Source organism: Colletotrichum costaricense (assembly GCF_030867565.1).
Source record: "Colletotrichum costaricense strain IMI 309622 chromosome Unknown Scaffold_2.1, whole genome shotgun sequence".
Taxonomy (NCBI): Eukaryota; Fungi; Ascomycota; class Sordariomycetes; order Glomerellales; family Glomerellaceae; genus Colletotrichum; species Colletotrichum costaricense.
The window spans coordinates 1,508,059-1,527,875 of NW_026848231.1; the positions used below are offsets into that span (position 1 = coordinate 1,508,059).

Sequence of the window (19,817 nt, forward strand, 5' to 3'; positions counted from 1 at the left end):
CAAGCAAAGCAACGCAAGCAAGCAAGTGCAGAGAGCAGATGCAGGACAGGAGACGGGAGTTTAGACGACTGGCCAGTAAGGACACTTTGTTAGGGGGTAAGGAGGGACGGCGAGGCAGGGGGAGGAAGGTGAGGTACCTCTGGCTGCTTGCCTCTGAGGCGGAGGTACTTGGACCAAGGCCTCTTCTTTCTCTTACAGAGAAGTGACTCGCGGTACTTCTGAAAGATGAGATGTACTCCGTACCTTGGACAGTTACACAATTGACCAGACCCGACCTTAGATACATCATACCTACCTCCCCATCCTCTCCACTGAACAATACCAGATACCACAGCTCTATCGTCGACCCGACTTCAGACCTCTGACCTCAGGCATAAAGAGGCTACATAACATCAGCCAACATGGAGTGTGAGGTAGATGGGCCAGCAAGGCGAAGCAGCGAGGCAAGGTACGGCGTGCCTGATGTAAACCAGCGCCTGGCAGGGCCACCGTCGCCGCCATCGTCACTCTACACATTACTAGCACCACACGCATGCCATGCCGTATGTACGGAGCAGGTAATGGATGTGAGTGAATACCTTGGATCCACGGGCAGTAGGAGGTACGGAGTAAGGTAAGGTAAAGTAGACTGAGGTTCAGGGGATCGGTGGTCAGCATCAGGTTTCCGAGTGGGGAAAGGTATGTACATGGCTTCACGGAGAAGGACCACAGTCACACGTCAGTACTCCGTACTCCATACCTCCTCAGATTTCCCTGGACCCTCACATCTCCCGTCCGCCAGTCGTCACCTTCTGTCTCTGTCTCCAAACTTAGGGCAGTTTAGACCAGGGCAGACAGCTCAGAGCAAAACAGGGGACTGGCTGACACGATGCAGCGCCCATAACGGGGCCAAGCGGAGGGTTGAGGTCAGTGTGAAACGGCAGCCGATCGGCCTTAGTGTAGTCTTTTAGGGGTGAAAGAGCCCCAGCCTTGTCAATGCCTGACCCGAAGCTCAAGGCACTAAGGTAAGGGAGAGCGTCCAAGGCTTTACAGACTTCCAGTCTAGTTGTCGCTAGTTGGTATATCATTTTTGCTCTTTCGATAAACAACCCAAAGAGTACGAACTGGTAGCTGACTGTGACAGTCAATCAACTTCCTCTGGGGAAGGCATCAGATCTCGCTATTCGTCTACTCCTTCCCTTTTTTTTTTTCACTTTCCAAGGCACCTCATGCCTTCCCCTCTTCTCCCCAGGCTCGCCCCTCCTCCCCTTCCCTTTCCATGTTCCTTACTCCTAGGCTAAAGTGGAGACCGGTACATGACCTCCTCAGGGAGGAAGGGACGAGGGACAACGGCTGAGCGGGACAACGATTTGACACTCGTAGCGGTCTATAGTGGAGACCTTCCCTCACCTATCCACATTTTCTCTCCATATTTTTCCAACTTTGCACCTTGCCATCCCCCCGTTGCCCATGGAATGTTCGACGTGGAATGGAAGGCGGCAAGCACCGTCCAATTTTCATACACCGACAGGCAAGACCAAACACTCTGACCCAAGAGTCAAGACTCAAGAGACGGGGACAATGGTGCGTGCGCCGCGTCCGCCGTCCCCGTCAGGCCCGTACCCTCTGCTTCGAGACAAAAGTGCCAGGTTGCAAGTCGAATGCCGAGAGCTTGCACTCCGACGATGCCGCTAGACGACTTTGGGCAAATCTAAACAGCGCAACAACGTCTCAAATAGTCCATAACCACGTACAACTACCTCACCTCACTGTACGGAGTACCTTATTCTGGATAGATTCGTGCAGGAATCCTATTACACCACCACACCCAGTCTGCTCCTCGGGTGGTTACGTGGACACGCCTACACTCTTCGCACAATATCGTTGGCATTGTCTACCTAAGGAATACCTTCCCCTACGTTTGAAGCGTCGTACGAAGCCTAGACAGATTGGGGCTCCTCGTCGACGCCGTGCCCGGCAGCCTTACGGCCAGGAGAAAAGAGAACCCCGGCTCTTATTTGGCCTACTATTGTCGTCCCTTCCGAGCTGGATTGAGCATTTCAGCTACAAGAGATGCCGGCGGCGATGCGATACTACCCATGGAACCAACCTCTCTGCCAGGAACTTCCATCGACACTCCCTCCATCAACAATACGCCCATTCCATCTCCCCGATCGTACCCCTTATCCGAAGCGATGGGGCCACCGTCAAGTAAAGCCTTCAGACTGTCATTAGATGTGACATCCCTCCTTGCCCGCTGGGATACTGACCCTTCTAAATTGCATACTACATGCTGGCACAAAAATCCACATCCAGCACGCACACAACTTCGCCTCATCTTCCACCCAAGTTGAGCAGCCGACTGGCTCCCCACTGATTTGAGTATAGGGATATGGCCTGTCGTCAACTGCAGTTGGGAGTCCAACTGACTTGACAGTCTCGATCCGATTCACAATCGCAAACCACCCGCACTGCACGGTCAAGCCACTACACTACGCTCACGCTACACTATTCCCTCGGAGGAACATGTCCAGCTCCTGATGTTGCCTTGAGAGCTCAGAGTTGCAGTACACACTGCAGAACCTTGCCGGCCACCAAACTAGTTGCCCGCTCCAGGCGAGCCCATGTCATATAGCCGCGACATCTTGGTGTCTAGGCGGCCGTGTCAGTCCGTCGACTCTTTCGGGAACTGCGGCTTCAAGAAGCCTTCAAGACCAAGAGTGACGGGGACAGTGAGACCCCGTGGTAACACAATTGCCCGCGCTCTAGTCGCAGGCTGTGTCAATACCGAATTCGCATCTTGATACTGTCACTCAAGGAGTGAGCACTTTATCGCTGAATTACCATGACGAAACTCAATCAACTTCGCTCAACTTTGAACGCCACCGCCCAACATTGTCAAGCAAGACTTTGACTATGGTTGGCAATTGCCTGTGCAGTAATGACAGACTGCCTGACTTGCTGTCACGGTTAAATTGACACAAGCCACCAATACCCCCGGCTGGTGTTCAAGGCACGCCGTCCATCAAGCCAGTCCAAGCGGCAGTGTGTCCTCTCAGGCTCGTTCAGGGGTTGCCCTCCGCCATCGCGAACCACAGCTTTGGATACCTCCAATAAGTCCGTGGTCGTCCGCGAATATGATAAGGAACAAAACGGCTATTTTCCTATGCCTCGGCTTCCAACATCGCTTGATAATTCTTGAGCATCAAGTCAAGTTGACGCACACTCTGCGTTCAGCATTACAACACCACGTCGCTACCTGACTCGAACCTTGCCCGCGGTACTTTGTCGAATCATCGGTGCAGCAAAAGATACTTTCACTTGCAAAATAAAAGGGGGGAGGTGACCACCAACAGACAGACAGCAAAGCTTGCGACGTGCTACCCAATGGGGCCATTGACATCGACAGGCCAAGGCCCAGCTTCACCAAGGGCCGCCAGGTGCAACACTGCAAAGGCGTGATGGAGATGCTGGTCATTTATGCTCCAGCTCGTCGCCCCCTGATCCTCCTCCAATGACAACCTCGGACCACGCTTGTCAGAGGATCTGCTAAAAATTCTGAAACATGGCTTTAGTCTTGCTTACCCTTGCAACGCTCGCTACCTACAGACGACCATGCACACGCCCCACGCCACGATCTGCCGCCAACGGCTCCCGCTACGACGCAACCCCCTTCCAATGCATTCCCTCGTATTTCGCTGTGGGCTACGGGCATTGCTGTTGGATGTTCGAATGGTGGCTATCTACACGACTACGGACGAATGTCGTGGGCACTTGGATAGCCTCTATCCTTACGACTACAGACCCCCAACAGAGCTGGTGTGCAGTGTCCTAATATGGCCAGGTATCGTCCCTGGCTCCTGAGCCGACAGCCGCCCGCATGCTCGCCCGATTAGGCCCGGGGACGAGCTGATCCTCTGCTTTGGGAAAAGACACTCCAAAGGCACAACTTGGATGCTGGCAAGGTCTCGTGTCGGAAAAAAGAAAAACGCTCAATCTGCGCATGCTGCGCTACTACACACTGAATCAACCGTTATCAAACGTTCAAGGGTTGAACGATGGCTTGTCTTCCATCCCAAGACAAATCCTTTGGGGTCCATTGGCCAAGCTTCCGTCCTGCCGTCCCGTTCACATCCAGACCTCTTGATTTGACGAGAGACACCTGCCATCGCAGCTCTTGACTTGGATCGGTCATCAACCAAGATACGAATACCTACCTACCTTACACACACCAGCCGCTGCCCCTTGAATCTGGCCGATGAGAGTGTGCCCGTCCTCCATCTGCACCAGCCCGTTTTACTGGCACTTTCCCGTCCTGGACCCCACCCAATCCTGTGTCGAGGCTTTCCGCCTTTGGTTTGAGTGACAAGGAGGCCCTTCTCCTCGTTCATGTACGCTCTGTGGTCTCTACTCAGCGAACATCGGACATCGTCCCTCTCTCGCTTTCGTCCCAGATTCAGGATGAAAGTGCCCGACCTACTTGACCTATACATGTGCAACACGACACGGACCTTTCCAAGTTTCCAGCCTCAACTTACTCCGCGGCCTCCGCCGAAACTGGCGCCAGAGCCCTCTTCCGCCACGTCCGTTGTGCGAGTGACGCGTTCCGCCGCGCAGCCTCAATGCATTACCGCCTACGGCATGATCGGTCGGCCGTCACTCGCAGCTCGTTGCCCGCACCGCCGATGCGGCCCTCTTTCTCTTCACAACCACGAGGACCAGTCTCGGCTCCAAGCTCATCCTGGCCCGCTGTGCAACGAGACAGAAAGGCGCGGTGGCTTCGGTACTTGGCTAAGCAATCTATCAACTCATGCACCGCGGTCCCAGGTTCGGGGAGGGTGCCCGCCACAGTCAATTCCTGACCCCAGGCTTGCTTTCGTGAGGCTCAGAGAGGGGGCAAAACGGAGGCTAAACTTCCCCATCGTGGGTCCCCCCTTCTCCGACCAGGGCGATCACCGGGGTTCTCTCGGGTAAAAATAGCATCTTATCTTGGCCCCGACCTCATCCATTATCCCTCCCCCGCGACTAGTTTCGCAGATCTCGCGAAAAAGCTCCAGTCGTCAAAAAATTCAAGGCCACAAAACCGTCGTACCCGCGTAGGCAAGGCGTCGACTGGGCAGAACCGTTCTCCATCCCAGCCATGAGAAAACTAAACCAAACAAGGCGTGTTTTCCATGCGACCATGCGAGTTCTTGGAGCAGGAAGAGGGGCATGCGCTCGCTGATCAGCAGAACAAATCCAAGTTGATGCAATGAAGGGGGGTTGAAACACTACCCCGAGATAGGGTGATATATCGACCAGCCCAGAGACCTGGATCATTTCCAAAATATCGGTATGCCCAGATTGTCGAAACGACGGTGGCGCTCTGAATAGCTATATGGCGCCAATAGCTACCTGGCGTGGATAGCTACGTGGGCGTTATTATAACCTTGGTAGGTCTGCTTGGCATCGAGTGAGCCGTCCCCGACACCCGCTGGAAATAGCCACGGGGCTCCCCGGGCATGCGTCTGTCACGGACGCTGCATGTGAGGTGTGATGGGAATTGGGCAGGACAAACACATAGATATCGTGACCGCTTGGCATGCCGGGCGCTGGTACTCGACGCTCGGCTCACATTGCCTCGGCGGCCATTCAGGTAGCTCCGACGTCATTCGTCAGTCAGGTAGGTGGTATGCCAATCTAATGTTAAACAGGATTTGTTTCCACGATCTAGGATATCAGATACTCCCATGGCATTCTCTTTTGAGGACGCAGGTCAACTTATCAGCTAGTATGCCACAATTTCAGTGGTGCAGAATGTATATCTCGATGGGGATAATTCACGATGAAGCCCCTCTGCTGCCTTCGCCAGAGAAAGCCAAGACTTGTCTGATATGCGCGGTTCCCGGATCATTCTCGCCATTGCACAAATTCTTTTGTGAATGTGCTAAATTTGTTGCCAGAATTATATCCTCTTGCCGTTGCGTGTCTTTACCAGAAGGTCACATCTCATATGGCGTCAATCTCCTGTGGTGAGTGCGTACTATCACAAGCACCTTCCAACTTTGGTTGAGATCGAGTCTCTAGGACATTGCTGTGTTTGCTTCCCAGACATGTTCGTTTCGATTATATCTCATTGGGTTTCGCGGTACTATAACCCAGCCTTGGGTACTATTCAACTACATATCTTGACGCACGTCGAACGCACTCTTTCGGGTTGAATGGATGGAAGATGAAAAAGATGCTCACCTCGGTAGGCTATATATCTTGGCGCTTAGATCGGTGCTCTCATGCCGGGGACTGCGAATCTCGAGCTCGGTGTAGTCATGTATGTATGTCATCAAGTAAGGCTGCGAGCTGTACGTTCGTCGATTGCTGACCTTTGTACCATTCTACCGCCTCCCTGGCCCACAATGTACTGAACTGCGTATAGAGGGGCGCCTGGTGTTGCTGGTGATAAGGAATGGAACGTGGAAGGGGGAATAAACGAAGGAGAAGCTTTTTTGTCTCGCGATGTATTGTGTTAGGCTAGAGGAATTATCGCAACACCTTCCATTGAGATTGTTTTTTTTTTGGAGTCCTATAACCCGTTTACAAGCTAGCCTCCCGTATTTTCGTGGTCTGTCTCCTGGTACTTAACGTGTATTGACAAATTTCAAACCGGTTGAGTTGTATGTCTCTCAATCAAATTCCCAACCACTATTGCGTCAACTACCACGGTGTTCATATCACTGGAAATGTTCACTTTTTGACACATTTAAATATTGTGTACGTTGTTTTCATTGAACTTTTATAGTTCTATAACCTATTTACAACTCCTATAAAAAAGAAAATCCTACAATGCTTGAACCATTTTAATCCCTAAACGCCTGATGCTCTCTCTCTCTAGAGTTTATATCTCTACACTGAAAAAAAGACCCCATCAATCTTAATAATCATGCTTTCGTGAATCATCTCCTTGTGTCTTCTGACTTTCATTCTGTTGTTCTTGATTCGCTTTAGTCGTAAATGTCCTCATCCATCTCATCAGCAACAAGCTCGTCAACGGCATCCTCCTCATCCATGTCCTCGTCATCGGTATCGAGCTCGCTGTCCTGGTGGTTAGGCAGCACCACCATCTTGCCATTGATGAGCTCGACACGGGCGTTCTCGCCATCGCGAATGTTGCCACGAAGGATGAGGATGGCCAGCTTGTTGAGGACCTCCTTCTCAATCAAGCGAGACAGTGGACGAGCACCGTAGGCGGGCGAGTAGCCAGCGTTGCCGAGGTAATCCTTGGCCTCCTCCGAGACGTCAATGTATACCTTGCGGCCGTTACCCTCCAGCCGCTTCTGGATCTCCTGCAGGCGGATGTCGACGATCTTGCGGATCTCGCGGCGGGTGAGGCGGTTGAAGATAACAGTCGAGTTGATGCGGTTGAGGAACTCGGGCAGGAACCAGTTGCGGAGGGCGTTCATGACGAGCTCGCGAGTGGTAGCGTCGACCTTGCCCTCACGGTTGGTGGACTTTGTGAGGTACTCGGCACCTAAGTTGGAGGTCATGACGACGATGCAGTTCTTGGCGTCGACGACACGGCCTTGCCCGTCGGTGATACGGCCGTCGTCCATGAGCTGGAGCAGAACGGTCAAGACCTCCTTGGCAGCCTTCTCGACCTCGTCGAAGAGGAGGATGGAGAAGGGCTTGCGGCGGAGAGCTTCGGTGAGCTGACCACCGGCGTCGTGTCCGACGTATCCCGGGGGAGCACCAATCATTCTGCTAAGGGCGTGGCGCTCCTGGTACTCGGACATATCGAAGCGGATCATGGCCTTGGAGTCGTCGAAGAGGAACTCGGCGAGCGCCTTGGTCAGGAGAGTCTTACCGGTACCGGACGGACCGCAGAACAGGAAGCTGGGCGGCTGGTTGGGGTTACTGAGACCAGACCGCTGCAGGCGGATGGCGTTGGCGACGGCCTGGACAGCCTCCTTCTGACCAACGACGATCTTGCCGAGTTGCTTCTCCATGAGGACGAGCTTCTCCTTCTCGCTGGTCTTAAGGCGAGTGACGGGAATGCCGGTCCAGCGGGCCACAATCTCGTTGATGTGATCGGCGGTGACAACGTCAGTGACCATGGCGCCGTGGTCCTGGCCTGATGCGTTGAGAGCGGCGTCGGCAGCGGCCTTCTTGGCCTCGAGTTCCTTGATGACGGCGCGCTGCTCGGGGATGGCGCCGTACTGGAGGTCGGCGGCCTTGGCGTGGTTGCCGGCGTTGGCAGCATCCTCAAGACGCTTCTCGAGTTCGTCGAGCTTCGTCTTGGCCAAGTGAATCTCCTCGCCTCTCTTGATCTCACTGAGGTACTTCTGGCGAAGAGGCTCCAACTCCTCCTCTACGTTCTTGGCATCCTTCTTTGCTTGGACGAGACGAGTCTGGGACGCCTCATCCTTCTCCTTCTCGAGAGCGGCAATCTCAATCATGATTTGACGGAGCTTGCGCTCGAGAGAATCAATAATTTCGGGTTGCGACTCCCTGGCGACGCGAACTGCAGCAGCAGCCTCATCGACCAGGTCAATGGCAGAATCGGGAAGCCTTCTCGACGTAAGGTAGCGGCCGGCGAGGTTGGCAGACGCTACCAAGGCGTTGTCGAGGATGGTAACGCGGTGATGTCTGTCGTACCGCTCCTTGAGACCACGGAGAATGGAAATGGTCTCGGCAATGGAAGGCTCCTTGACGAGAACCTGTTGGAATCGACGCTCGAACGCGGCGTCCTTCTCAACGTACTTGCGGTACTCAGCGAGGGTCGTCGCACCGATGCAGTGCAGCTGACCACGGGCGAGCATGGGCTTCAGCAAGTTGGCGGCGTCCATGCCACCCTCGCCTGAAGAGCCAGCACCCATGAGCAAGTGGATTTCGTCGACGAAGAGGACAATCATCTCCTTTGACTCCTGAATCTCCTTCAGGACGCCCTTCATTCTCTCCTCAAACTCTCCGCGGTACTTGCTTCCGGCCACCAAGGCGCCGACGTCGAGCGACAGCAGCTTACACGCCTTGAGGTTGTCGGGAACATCGCGGTTAACAATTCTCTGGGCGAGACCCTCGACGACGGTAGTCTTACCGACACCGGGCTCACCGATGAGGACCGGGTTGTTCTTGGTACGGCGGGACAAGATCCGCACGACTCTGCGGATCTCCTCCTCACGGCCAATGACCGGGTCTTGTTGCTTCTCACGGGCCAGGGCCGTCATATCAATGGTGAATTTGGCGAGGTTCTCGTGCTCCTCCTCGGTGTCGGCGTTCTTGCTGTCCACCCGCTTCGTGCCGCGGATCTGGGTGACAGCATCGTGCACCAGCTTCGCCTTGGGGATGTTGGAGTCCCGCAGGCAGGCTTGTATTGTGTGGTCCTCGGCGAGGGCCTGAATGAGGTGGTCGACGGCGATGAAGGAGTCCTTTTGCGTCTTTTGCAGCTCTTGCGCCTTGCGGAGGACGGCGTGGAATGTGGGTGCGACGGAGACCTGGTCCGGTGGCGGGTCTTGGCTCGGCAGGCGGACGAGCGTCTTCTTGAGTGCCCGGTCAAAGAGTTGCGGGTCGCCGTGGGCGCGCTCAATGACTTGTCGGAACATGGAGGACGTCTGCGGCGGGCCGTTTTGTTGGTCCTTTGAGAGGTCTGCCGGGGGATCGAGGAGGGAGACGGCGAGGTGGACGGGGAGCAGCTGGGAGTGGGCGTACTGCTCCGCGAGGGCCATGGCATCCTGCACGGCCTTCTCGCCTCTGTCGGTGAATTCCATTCGTGAATTCATGTTGGTAGTGTAGTTGTGGTAGCGATTGTGTGTGGTTGCGTGGTTTGTCTTGTGAGGTTGAGTGGTGGGTAATTAAGAGTGGTGATACGTGAGGTATGGTTGTTGAAGGAAGCTCTGAATGGCTTCAAGTTGAAGAGTCTATCATTCAACGGGGTATCTCAATATGTGCAAGAATTAGCTTGGTGACTTGAGAAGAGAAGCCAGTTGAAGTTTGATTGCAATGTTGAATTTATGCTTGCAAAGTGAGGTTCATCCAGACCGTAAACCTGGAAGTGGGCCAAGAGGATGGACTGATCCAGCATGCGCTGGCAAGGCCGGGAAGTCGTAGGGCAGCGACCAGAACCTGGTAGAAGTCGCGCGACGTCACTAGAATCTGAGCACCGACCGAGCCCAAACCGCGGGGTTCGCTCTGAGCGCACGGACCTGCTATCACAATCACCTTATCAAGATTATCGATAAGGTCGCCAAGGAACGTTCTGTCCGATGTGGCTGGTAACACTCGAATCATGTGACCTTCAGCGTCAAGCCACAGATCAGCCACACTACCGGCGCGGGCCTGGGGGAACAGGTTCCAGAGCTTCGGGAAATTTTGTCAAGCTGCCCGTCCCGAGAAGTTTAGGGGGTTGCCGACGACGACGACGAACGAACGAAACGAAACGATACGTCCTCATCGACCGATCGGCCGCAAAGCTAGCAACGATGAACTCGGTCCCGGTATTTCGCTTCTCAAAACTGTCCTTTGGCGTCGCCCGGACGAGTATACGGCATGGCCACACGCGGTCGCGACGCAGGACGCCCCAGCATGAGCTCACCAACTTTGAGCCGGGCCACGGCGAGCAGATTTGGGTCTGGAGCCACCTGACCTCGAACCAGGTCATCTACTCGCACACAAAGCAGCTCGAGGTACGTTTTGGAGGCCTTGTTGCTAGCCAATTGGGGCAGCCAATGGCAGATCTCTCTTGGACCAAGTTGAAAGAAGAAGAAGAAGCTCAGCTAACATCACCAAACCTACATAGTCCCACCGAGCCCTCAAGCAACTCCCCTTCAACGGCAAAAAGTCCAAACCCGCAAAACTCCGCCGCGACTACTGGGCCCCCATGGCCCTCATCCAGCTCCCCGCCGGCGCCGGCGCAGCAGGCCAGTCCGTCTTCCAGAAGCTCCGCGAGTTCCGCCGCATGCACGAGCTCGCCTGGGAGGACGACCTCCTCTACAGGGAGAAGCGCACCGAGCTCCTCAAGCCAAAGGCCATCAAGCCGTGGGGCGTCAAGAAGGACAGAGCCGCCGCCGCCGCCGCTGGTGCCGTAGACGACGTCAAATACTCCGTCGCCGGCGAGACGGAAGACGCCGACGCCCCCGCCGCCGAGGATACGAAGCCCGCCCCCGAGGACCTCGTCCGCGTCCGCAGAATCGTCCGCAACCGCCACGAGCGCTCCCTAGCCCTCAACGACCAGCGCGCAAACTCCATCGCCGACATGGCCGCCGTCCTCGCCGGCTTCGGCCGCGGCAACCGCCTCGTCGTCAGCAGCCGCGAGAAGAAGGCCGTGCTCGAGGAGGGCAAGGCGCTGGAGGGCCGCAAGTGGTCCAAGGCGCCGCCGGCCAAGACGGAAATTGTCAGCCAGTCTGGCCAAGGAGAGGGCGAGGTGCAAGAGGGCGCCACCAAGGCGCCGGCCGTCGACGAGCTGCTGCCCGCGACGATATACTGGGCCAACGAGGACGACCGCAACTTTGCGCAGGAGTGGTCCGGCAACGTCACGCACGACCTGTTCCAGGACGCCAAGGCGCTCTTGGAGGAGAACCAGTTCGACCCCGAGGAGGAGGTTGTCGCCGAGGTGGAGGCGCCCAAGGCGGCCGCGGAGCCTGTGCAGGCCGCTGGGGACGATACCAACTACAGCATCAAGGAGCCTGTGGCGGAGGAGGGCAAGGAGGAGAGCAAGGACGAGAAAGACAGCAAGGCTGACGCCAAGGCTGATACCAAGGCATAGATATGAAGGTCTATGTATGGGGCGAGAGCTAGGGGAACGAGAGCAAGCAGCAGCACTGTCGTGTAAGATTTTTGGCCGAGACCTTTTTTGTCACAATACGGGGAAAATGTGTACATCAAGAAAAATGGACGTGGAGTAGGCATTGTGCGATGGCATGGTTTTTCGTTCATTAAAGAAGAAAAGACTTTGCAAGTCATATACGCAGTCCTGTTAGAAGTGGCTGGTTATTGGCACTGCCATGTAGACTATTGTATCAATACGGTTACATTGAACCCATGATGGACCGATTTCAAGGTCCCTGATAGAAAAACCTCCCAAGGTTTCCCTAAATCCCTATATCGAACTGTTCCGTTCAAGAAAAAAAAAGAAACCCGATTTCCCGTTTTTATAATAAAAACATGCATGTATAAATTCCACCCCTTGGTTGGTGGGCGTTCTTGGTCATCAACTTCGTTAAAAGTGTACGTTGTGTGTCCGTACGTGTACAACTAGCCGTACCCGTACTTAAACGTATACGGTGAAATCAGATCTGGATGGCAAACTTCTTGAGGTACTCGTAATCCTTGACGTTGGCATCGACGCACTCGCGGATCTCCTTGAGACCCTTCTCGCCGTACTTCTTGAGCCATTCAGCCTCTTCGGACTCACGGGTGATAACCTTTTTCTCGCGGGGAATTAGCATGCTGCGAAATATACCCCACACTAGTGTCTAGTGTGTGTTCGTCCGCCACACCAAAGGTCAAAAAAATATCCAGCGAGTTTCAAGGAAGTGATTTCAAAAGCGCCCAAGCAAACGGGCAGGTCCTTTTTTTTGTATCCAATCTCTTTCTGGGGAATAATTTTCGTTTGGGAGGGGGTACAGAACAACAGTAAAGCACCAGCCGATCAGGGGTAGGGGTTAGGGGTGACTTACATGCTTCTTGTCGCGCGGCTTGAGCGACGTGCTGCCAATGGCATCATCGTGCCAGCCGTTCCACTTTGCAAACTTCTCCTGGGCGACCTTGGTATCCTCATCGGTCCAGTTAAGCATGTTGTCGGTGAAGTCGAGGCCAACGTGGGCACAGTAGGCGCGGATGACGGCCTCGGGGTCGTCAAGCATGTCATCAGCGTCGACGACCAACAAGTCCTTCTCGTCTACGATGCGCTCGCGAATGAGGTAATCAAAGAGACGGCGGAGCTCTTCGTAACCGGCCTCGGACGGGTTGAAGTTTGTCCAGCCCGTCACGGCGTCCAGGGGCGGCTGGGTGCAGCGGTAGTACGAGGGGATGGAGCGGCGCGGGTGGCGGATCAGGAACGTCCACTGGAACTTGCGGAGGATGCTCAAGGGCAGGACGGTGGGGTTGGTGGGCTCGGCCGTGTTGCCGGCGGACGGGACAATGGAGGCTTTTTGCTGGTTGGGCGGGATGATGTAGTAAGCCATGTCCTTGATGAAGGCGCGCTTCTGTGGTTGGGTGTTAGTGATCTGGGCAATTGGGATATAGCATCATCATAGTTCTGTGGTGGTGGTGTTGAGCAATAGGTGGAATGCGACGTTGGTCGCGACTCTAAAAGCTCCGCAAGGGTACCAGGGAACGCTGAGCGGCGATGCGCGACATTGTGGCGGCTGCGTTGTAAAGCTTCCCCGGGTGCACGCACGCCAGCACCCCCAGCCATCAAACGCCGCTTCAATCGAAATCAATCCAGAGTTTCGAGAAGCTCTGTTTGAAGCTTCAAAGAGCACCTCCGACCGAAAATTGAATCATTTTCGGGCGTGGAAGGGCAAGTTTGGAATTGACGGTGGTTATGACTGGGGGTCGTAGAAGCTCTGCAACTCAATTTGCCAGGGGTTGGGGGAGTAGCGTACTATAGGGGAATGCATGGGCGGGAATAGTGTGGAGGGGTGTGCGGGTGAGATCGCGATCGGAAAGACGACGACCTCATAATGAGGGGCAAATATGTCTTTGGAGGGGAAAAGGGAATCAGGGGGAGAGGAAAAAACATACATCTTTGCCGGCCTCCTCGATTTGCCTCAGAACATCGGCATACGTCGTCTCGGCGAAGCCAGACTTCTCTCTGCCCTCAGCGTCGTTCTCAAAACGCTCACCAGTCCGCTCAGGGCCATAATAGAACGCATCGCCAAAAGGCTCATGTACACACGCCAGCTTGTCCCGGCGGCTCATAAACACCTAGAATGATGAGAAATCGCCATGTTAGCTAATCCTGCTCTTCTTCACATGGCGCTCGCTGTGCAGAAGTAACCCCAGCAGCGAGCTGATGGTGGTTTCGGTGCACAAGCAGAACGAATGAAGCCGTGGTAATTCGCTCAACACCACAGGTTCCTCCCCTCTCTCTCTCTTCCCGCCAGGCCGTCTCTCTTCCCCCCAAAAGGAACGATTCAGGCACCCTGAACCTTGTCCGTTTTTGGGGTCCGGCGGGATTGCGTGCTCGCTCGTGTCCCAGAGCAGACACGCAGGGAGGAACGAGCAGTGCCAGAAGCAAGCCAACAGGCGTTATGGGATTGGGAAATCTCACTCTCTCAAAGGCTGTAGAGCAGGCCCTGGGGTGGGTCGCGCAGAAGATTGGCTTCGAAGGCGTGATGGCCATGATGAAGCACCTCAGCAGCAAAGATGGGGAATTATCCTATGGGATTTGCTGGATTTTGGAACAACCGCCAACGGGGAAGACGGATGATGGAATCCGGCAAGGGGTGAACGGGTAACGGGTAGGCAAGGAACCAAAGTTGCAGAGCTTCTTGGTGTCTTAATTGGCACCTGGTTGTGAGAAGCTCTTGTCGCGATGTCTAAACAACAAAAATGTTGGATGTAGGGGATCGTGAATGTCGAAATAACAAGGTATCGATGGCGAAATCGAAGAGGGACGAGGAGGGAGAGGGAGAGGGAGAAGCTGGTTATAAATCGTTTGGTCCTTCTTCCCCCCTTCATGGTTCAGCTTTCCCAGAAGCTCTGCAACTCCCGCTTCTACGGTCCAGTCCACGGCAACGGCAACCGCTCCTCACTCGATCCCTCGCGCCGCTGCCGTTCCTTTGCCTATTCACTACCACTTTTCCTACTGTCTACGCCTCTCATGTCCAGGTCCGACTGCCTTGGACCGACAGCCGTCGGACCAGACGACAAAAAAAAGGTACGTAGAGTTACTAACTGCGTACTTGTTGCGTCTGGACCATGGGCCAGCACGGTGCCCGGTGAGCCCACCCCTCCCTTCAGACGGGATGAGAGCGAGGAAGAGAGCAAAGAAGATGGAGTGGTGGTAGGGAACAGCCGAACAGGAAGAGAGGGTACGGTACTTGGTACCGAAAGGATGTGTGTGGCCATGTCCACACTTCACCCACTTGGGTTGAGCCTTGCTGCAACTCGGGACATTTGAATTGTGGGAGAAGAGGGAACACCAACAAGTAGATGGGCAAGTATAAGTCGGGTAAGACGAAAGTACTCTCTCATCCACGTTCACGGGCGGAAAGCAGTGTAAAAATCGGACAGAAAACACACCAAAGATACCTCGTCCAGAGACCAGACGGTTCAGCTCCGGTACTTGCCCTACCGCGTACGGATACCTTTGCCTTTGGATACTTCCTCACACCTTTCTACTGACTGAGCAATGAGGTATTCTTCGGATGGGGAAGGCGCCAGTGTATTCTTTTTTCCCATCCTTCCTCGCGGTGCGAACCTTGTCTTACTACGCGCACTACACGTCATAGCACAAGGAATTGATCCGGCACACACCAATTGCAACACAGGCGCCTCTGCGCCCCCAGCAGCACTAAAAGTCTGCCGAGTGTTGCAAGCCCGCTTTTGTCGGATGGGACAAGCTGGGAAAAAAAAAAAAAAACTCTGTGTTTTTGCGTGCAGCAAGCAGCATGCAAATAGGTACAGTACACAATATGGCAGACGCAAGAGACGCGAGGAAAAAAAAAAAGGGTATTTTGCGGGAATCTGGACACTTGCATAGCGTGGGTACTTTTCTTACGCAAGTTTTCACTCGGCCATGGCATCAAGGCCCCCAGGGAAGTTCCCGAATGGGTCCCGTTAGGAAAGTCACCAACTCAAAGAGAAGAAAGAGACCCCAGAAAAAAGCAGGGCAAATGGAGACGTTCCGCGGCGGAACGTGTGTCGTCGTGTGGGCCCATCTGGCGCGGGATCCAGCGACGAGCATCATTGTGCTCCAGCTGAGCTCCATCTGGCGACATGTCGAAAAACCTCGGCCTGGCCCTTTTGTGACTGCGACGGCAGATACTCGGCATCTGGGTATGAGGAGTCGGATGAGAAAACAGAGCCAACAAGAGAAATGAGAAGAGGTAAGTATTCAGAGAGGAAACAGCCCAGATCCAGGACCAAACTTTGGTCGCCATTCAACAACAGACCATATCAACCAGGGGTCCTGCAAGTGCTGCGATTTCAGCACGTCTTGTCCATGTAATTTGGACGTAATGGACGTGGAGTTGCCGATCCACCACCAGAATCTCACCGAACGGCGGACGGGCAGAAAAAAAGGCAAAGACCACACAAGAAAAAAGACATCCAACAGGAAACGGACATGGACCGGTCCGTTGAGGGAGGAGGGGGGAAAGTCAAACTAGACAGGAAAGAGGGGTTCAGCTCTGTGTGTGTGTGTGTGAGTGTGCAAGTGCATGGCAGACAGAGCAGGTGCACCTCAACAAGTTGCAAGAGCTTCGCAGAGCTTCCTAGAGCTTCTGGCAACCCCGACAACTCCCAGGTCACCCCCTTCCGCGCCACGCTAAACAGTTGCAAGAGCTTCTCGACCCCTTCCACACCCAGTACAGAGCTTCGCGAAACTAACTTTTGCTCTACTCCTTGGTCTCGATCCTTCACGACAGCTAACACATTGTAAGAAGGACCCAGACGATAGATAATCAGGCTTGCTTGGCAAATCTGCTCATCTTGTTGGCTGACCTTTTGGGAGGGTGCGTGTGTGGCCGTAGCCATGAATGTAGCCGGACTGGCGTTGTGAGACATTCGGACATAGGGCACGCGACCAGCCCTCTGGTCGTCTCTTCCACGCTCTCAACGCTCTCTCAAGACCATCACATGTAGCTCGAGCTGAAGCGATTGATCCGTCGCTTTTCTCCTTCACCAACTCTTGCGTGGGTTGGAAAAGCTCTGCATATGACAACTCATCCGTAACCATGGACAATAGGAGGGTCCTTCTCGTCATCGTTGCCGGCCCCCTTTTTCCTCTTGTCACGATTGAACCATAAACCAGGTCTCACAACGCCACCAGCTCGGCGTGAAGACTCGGCCATCAAAGGCTCATCTTAGACCTTCCCAGGTATCCATCGCTCCATCACAGAGCCAGGGTCGGAAGAGGCATTTTCAGACCATTCCAATGTATCCATGAGTCGACTCAGCATATAACCAGGGTTGAAGAGGCAAAAACAGGAGGTAAACGCCTCAGAAGGACGAACGACGAGAAGACTTTTTTCGTTCCGCGGTGGCACTTTGCTGCGTTTCCATTACACAATGGCTAAGGGGACCGAAGAAAGGGACAGTTCAGTCATCCCACGCTCCCACGCTCCTGGAGGGTCCTGGTGACCTGGTTCCAGCCCTCACAATGCACCTCCTTATCTCGAATCGACATTAGTTGCGATGTCGTCAGCCAGTCCAGGCCTGTTCCGTCCAATAGACTCCCCTTGTGTGTTCCCAGCAATAGCATGGCGTGCCCGCCCACTCGCCCCGTTTCCCCTTTCGTGGCCCTTTGTAGGCCGCAGTACCGCAAAACCTCTCAGTATTTGGCATGTAGACCAGATGTAGCCTCGAAGCATGTCCCGCGTGCCATGTCAACGTTTTGCTCAGGGATCATCGGCAGTCGCCAGAGACGGCCGTCGCCAACGCCGACATCCACAGAGTTGCCGAAGCTGAATCAGGCAAGGGGAATAGTCCAGGGCCTAGAAGCCAGACAGAGAGACAGAGAGTGAAAGAGAGAGAGACCGCAAGCCAAGTCACGAGGAAGGGAGGGGAAGACCACCAGCCAGTCCCTCCCCCTCTCACGACCGCTGGTCCTCCCAGCTCCCAAGCCACCGCCATCTCTCCGCCACCCGAGCCACCCCGTCCAGCGCCCCCTTGACCCTCCCCTCCGGATCCCGGAACCGGTGCCCCTCAAACTCGACGAAGAAGACATAGTTGAACGGCGCCGTCAGGCTCGGCCGGCTGTTGATGCTCGTGAGATTCGTCCCGTAGCGCCGGAAACACTCCAACACGTCCGCCAGCGCGCCGGGAGCCTCGTGCGGGACCGTGAACGACACCATGGACTTTGTCTTCGTCTTTGGTTTCACGCAGTGGCCTGGCATCCTTTGCTTCTCGTCCAGCCCCTTTCGGATGATGAAGAATCGCGTCGTGTTGTCCTCGCGATCCTCGATCGTCCGCGCGAGCACGTCGATGCCGTGCATACCCGCCGCGATCTCGCTCGAGATGGCGGCGCTCGTCCCCGTCTCGTCCAGGCTGACCAGCTCCGCCGCGCGACTCGTCGAGCTAACGTCGATGGCCTCGATGCCCTTGAGATACGTCTGCAAGAAGGCGACGCACTGGCCCCACGCCTGCGGGTGCGAGTACAGGCGCCGGACGTGCTTGAGGCTACACAGCGGCTTCGTCCGCGGCTTCAGCGGGTTCGGGTCCGACGCCGTCGGCGTGCAGGCGCCGGAGCCTTCGTCTCCTCCTCGTAGTCCCGGACCGGCGGCGGCGTCGTGAGCCGGGTCCGGACGGCGGCCGACGAGAAAGTGGTGCACGTCGAGGTAGATCTCGCCGCAGACCGAAATGTCTGGGTACAAGCCGTTGCGGTCGGCAAAGTTGTCCAGCGTGAACAGGACGGACCCATTGGTTGAGTTCTCGACGGGAACGACGCCAAAAGCGACCTCGCCGGCTTGTACGACCTCGAAGATGTCTGATGGACGTTCCGATTCAAGTCAGACGGGAGGTAGCACACGCCACGGCGCAGGAACGAAAAATAGAGAGAATGAGAAAAGGGGGTGGGTGCCAAGAACAGCAGAGACGACATAATGAAGAAAAAGGGTGGTGAGTTACGTGCCTGTGATGTTGACAACGGGTCTCAGATCCCATTCATCTTCTGGGAAGGCCTGTAACGAAGCCTGCGATGCATAAAGTTAGAGATGATTGACAAGTCCCACCACACTTGGCATATGCCGTGCGAGGTGTGATTTCTTTTCTTCAGATTCGTGGTACCTACCTGGTGCGTGTACGAGGCCTGGGGGCCCAAGAAGCCCACCAGAGGCTTGACTTCTCCGCCTGCAGCCTCCGCCGAAACCTGAGACTTGTCACTCATGGTTGGATCGTGATGTGACGAAAAAGTCTCGATGAAGGGCGGATCAAAGCTCGTGAGCGTAGATTTGGAGGAGGCTTTCAAAATTGAGCAGTGCGATGAGCCGTGGATGATTGTTCGTCCGAGAATGCTTAGACACACACGCACAGAAGTCGTCTGCGTGGCCGTGGAAGTCGGCGGACGAGGATGATGATGAGGAGGAGGAGCAGGAGGAGGGGCCCTTTATTTCCGGATTCCGGGTAGCTGCGTCGGGGTCGCACCTTGGCGCGGTCGATTGCTTCAGAACACAAAAGACGGCTTTCTTGTACTATCTCGAATACGAAGCCGAATTCAATTACTGATCTGCGCGTGTCCTACAATTGCTGGGGGCGCAAAGTCGACGACGAACGGGGCTGTCAGAATTTTAGACGTCGTGGTGGTGGTGGTCGTCGTCGATATCGGAGGTTGAGTGGTGGATTGGGCTTTTTTTTTTCTGGCTAGAAGGGGGAGGGGTTGCTCCCGCGGGGCATGGGGAAGATGCTCCACTCGCCGATGAGCAAATGCCGGGCCCGGCACGACTAAGACATTTGCGACCTTTGCCAACTCGCCGTCTTGGAGTCGACGATTTGGTTTACCTGTTGAGCAGCCGTGGTCAGCCATACTCTTTTTTTTTTTTTTTTTTTTTTTTTGGATATACTGCGATGGCAAGTTTGCCGTCGTGGTAGCCGCTCCATGACAGTAAACTCACCATGGACGAGACACAGCTCAAAAAGTTGTCACCTTCGGGTCAGCCGCCTTAGGACTGACAGCGGATCGTCCCGTCGCTCAAGAAAATCCAGCT

General features: G+C 55.0%; 8 protein-coding genes across 8 annotated transcripts; 4 read left to right on the plus strand and 4 right to left on the minus strand.

Annotated features, from left to right (window-relative positions):
- Positions 1-3,544: 3,544 nt before the first annotated feature.
- Positions 3,545-3,814, plus strand: CCOS01_02136 (uncharacterized protein; the record flags this gene model as incomplete). Its single annotated transcript, XM_060450328.1, has 1 exon — positions 3,545-3,814. The coding sequence occupies one exon, from the start codon at positions 3,545-3,547 to the stop codon at positions 3,812-3,814; it is 270 nt and encodes an 89-aa protein (XP_060318978.1).
- Positions 3,815-4,256: 442 nt separating this feature from the next.
- Positions 4,257-4,463, plus strand: CCOS01_02137 (uncharacterized protein; the record flags this gene model as incomplete). Its single annotated transcript, XM_060450329.1, has 1 exon — positions 4,257-4,463. A coding segment is annotated over one exon (207 nt), but the record flags the coding sequence as incomplete, so codon positions are not given.
- A 2,493-nt stretch (positions 4,464-6,956) lies between these two features.
- On the minus strand, positions 6,957-9,728 carry CCOS01_02138 (hsp98-like protein; the record flags this gene model as incomplete). The annotated part of the gene is made up of 1 exon (XM_060450330.1): positions 6,957-9,728. One exon carries the CDS (start codon positions 9,726-9,728, stop codon positions 6,957-6,959), a length of 2,772 nt encoding a protein of 923 aa, XP_060318980.1.
- Positions 9,729-10,427: 699 nt separating this feature from the next.
- CCOS01_02139 (uncharacterized protein) lies at positions 10,428-11,710 on the plus strand (the record flags this gene model as incomplete). Its single annotated transcript, XM_060450331.1, has 2 exons — positions 10,428-10,631; positions 10,745-11,710. The coding sequence occupies 2 exons, from the start codon at positions 10,428-10,430 to the stop codon at positions 11,708-11,710; spliced, it is 1,170 nt and encodes a 389-aa protein (XP_060318981.1).
- A 523-nt stretch (positions 11,711-12,233) lies between these two features.
- CCOS01_02140 (uncharacterized protein) lies at positions 12,234-14,293 on the minus strand (the record flags this gene model as incomplete). The annotated part of the gene is made up of 4 exons (XM_060450332.1): positions 12,234-12,368; positions 12,624-13,151; positions 13,693-13,875; positions 14,222-14,293. The coding sequence occupies 4 exons, from the start codon at positions 14,291-14,293 to the stop codon at positions 12,234-12,236; spliced, it is 918 nt and encodes a 305-aa protein (XP_060318982.1).
- A 1,270-nt stretch (positions 14,294-15,563) lies between these two features.
- Positions 15,564-15,995, plus strand: CCOS01_02141 (uncharacterized protein; the record flags this gene model as incomplete). The annotated part of the gene is made up of 1 exon (XM_060450333.1): positions 15,564-15,995. The coding sequence occupies one exon, from the start codon at positions 15,564-15,566 to the stop codon at positions 15,993-15,995; it is 432 nt and encodes a 143-aa protein (XP_060318983.1).
- A 172-nt stretch (positions 15,996-16,167) lies between these two features.
- CCOS01_02142 (uncharacterized protein) lies at positions 16,168-16,680 on the minus strand (the record flags this gene model as incomplete). Its single annotated transcript, XM_060450334.1, has 1 exon — positions 16,168-16,680. One exon carries the CDS (start codon positions 16,678-16,680, stop codon positions 16,168-16,170), a length of 513 nt encoding a protein of 170 aa, XP_060318984.1.
- A 1,028-nt stretch (positions 16,681-17,708) lies between these two features.
- Positions 17,709-19,000, minus strand: CCOS01_02143 (prephenate dehydratase; the record flags this gene model as incomplete). Its single annotated transcript, XM_060450335.1, has 2 exons — positions 17,709-18,601; positions 18,901-19,000. The coding sequence occupies 2 exons, from the start codon at positions 18,998-19,000 to the stop codon at positions 17,709-17,711; spliced, it is 993 nt and encodes a 330-aa protein (XP_060318985.1).
- Positions 19,001-19,817: the final 817 nt, after the last annotated feature.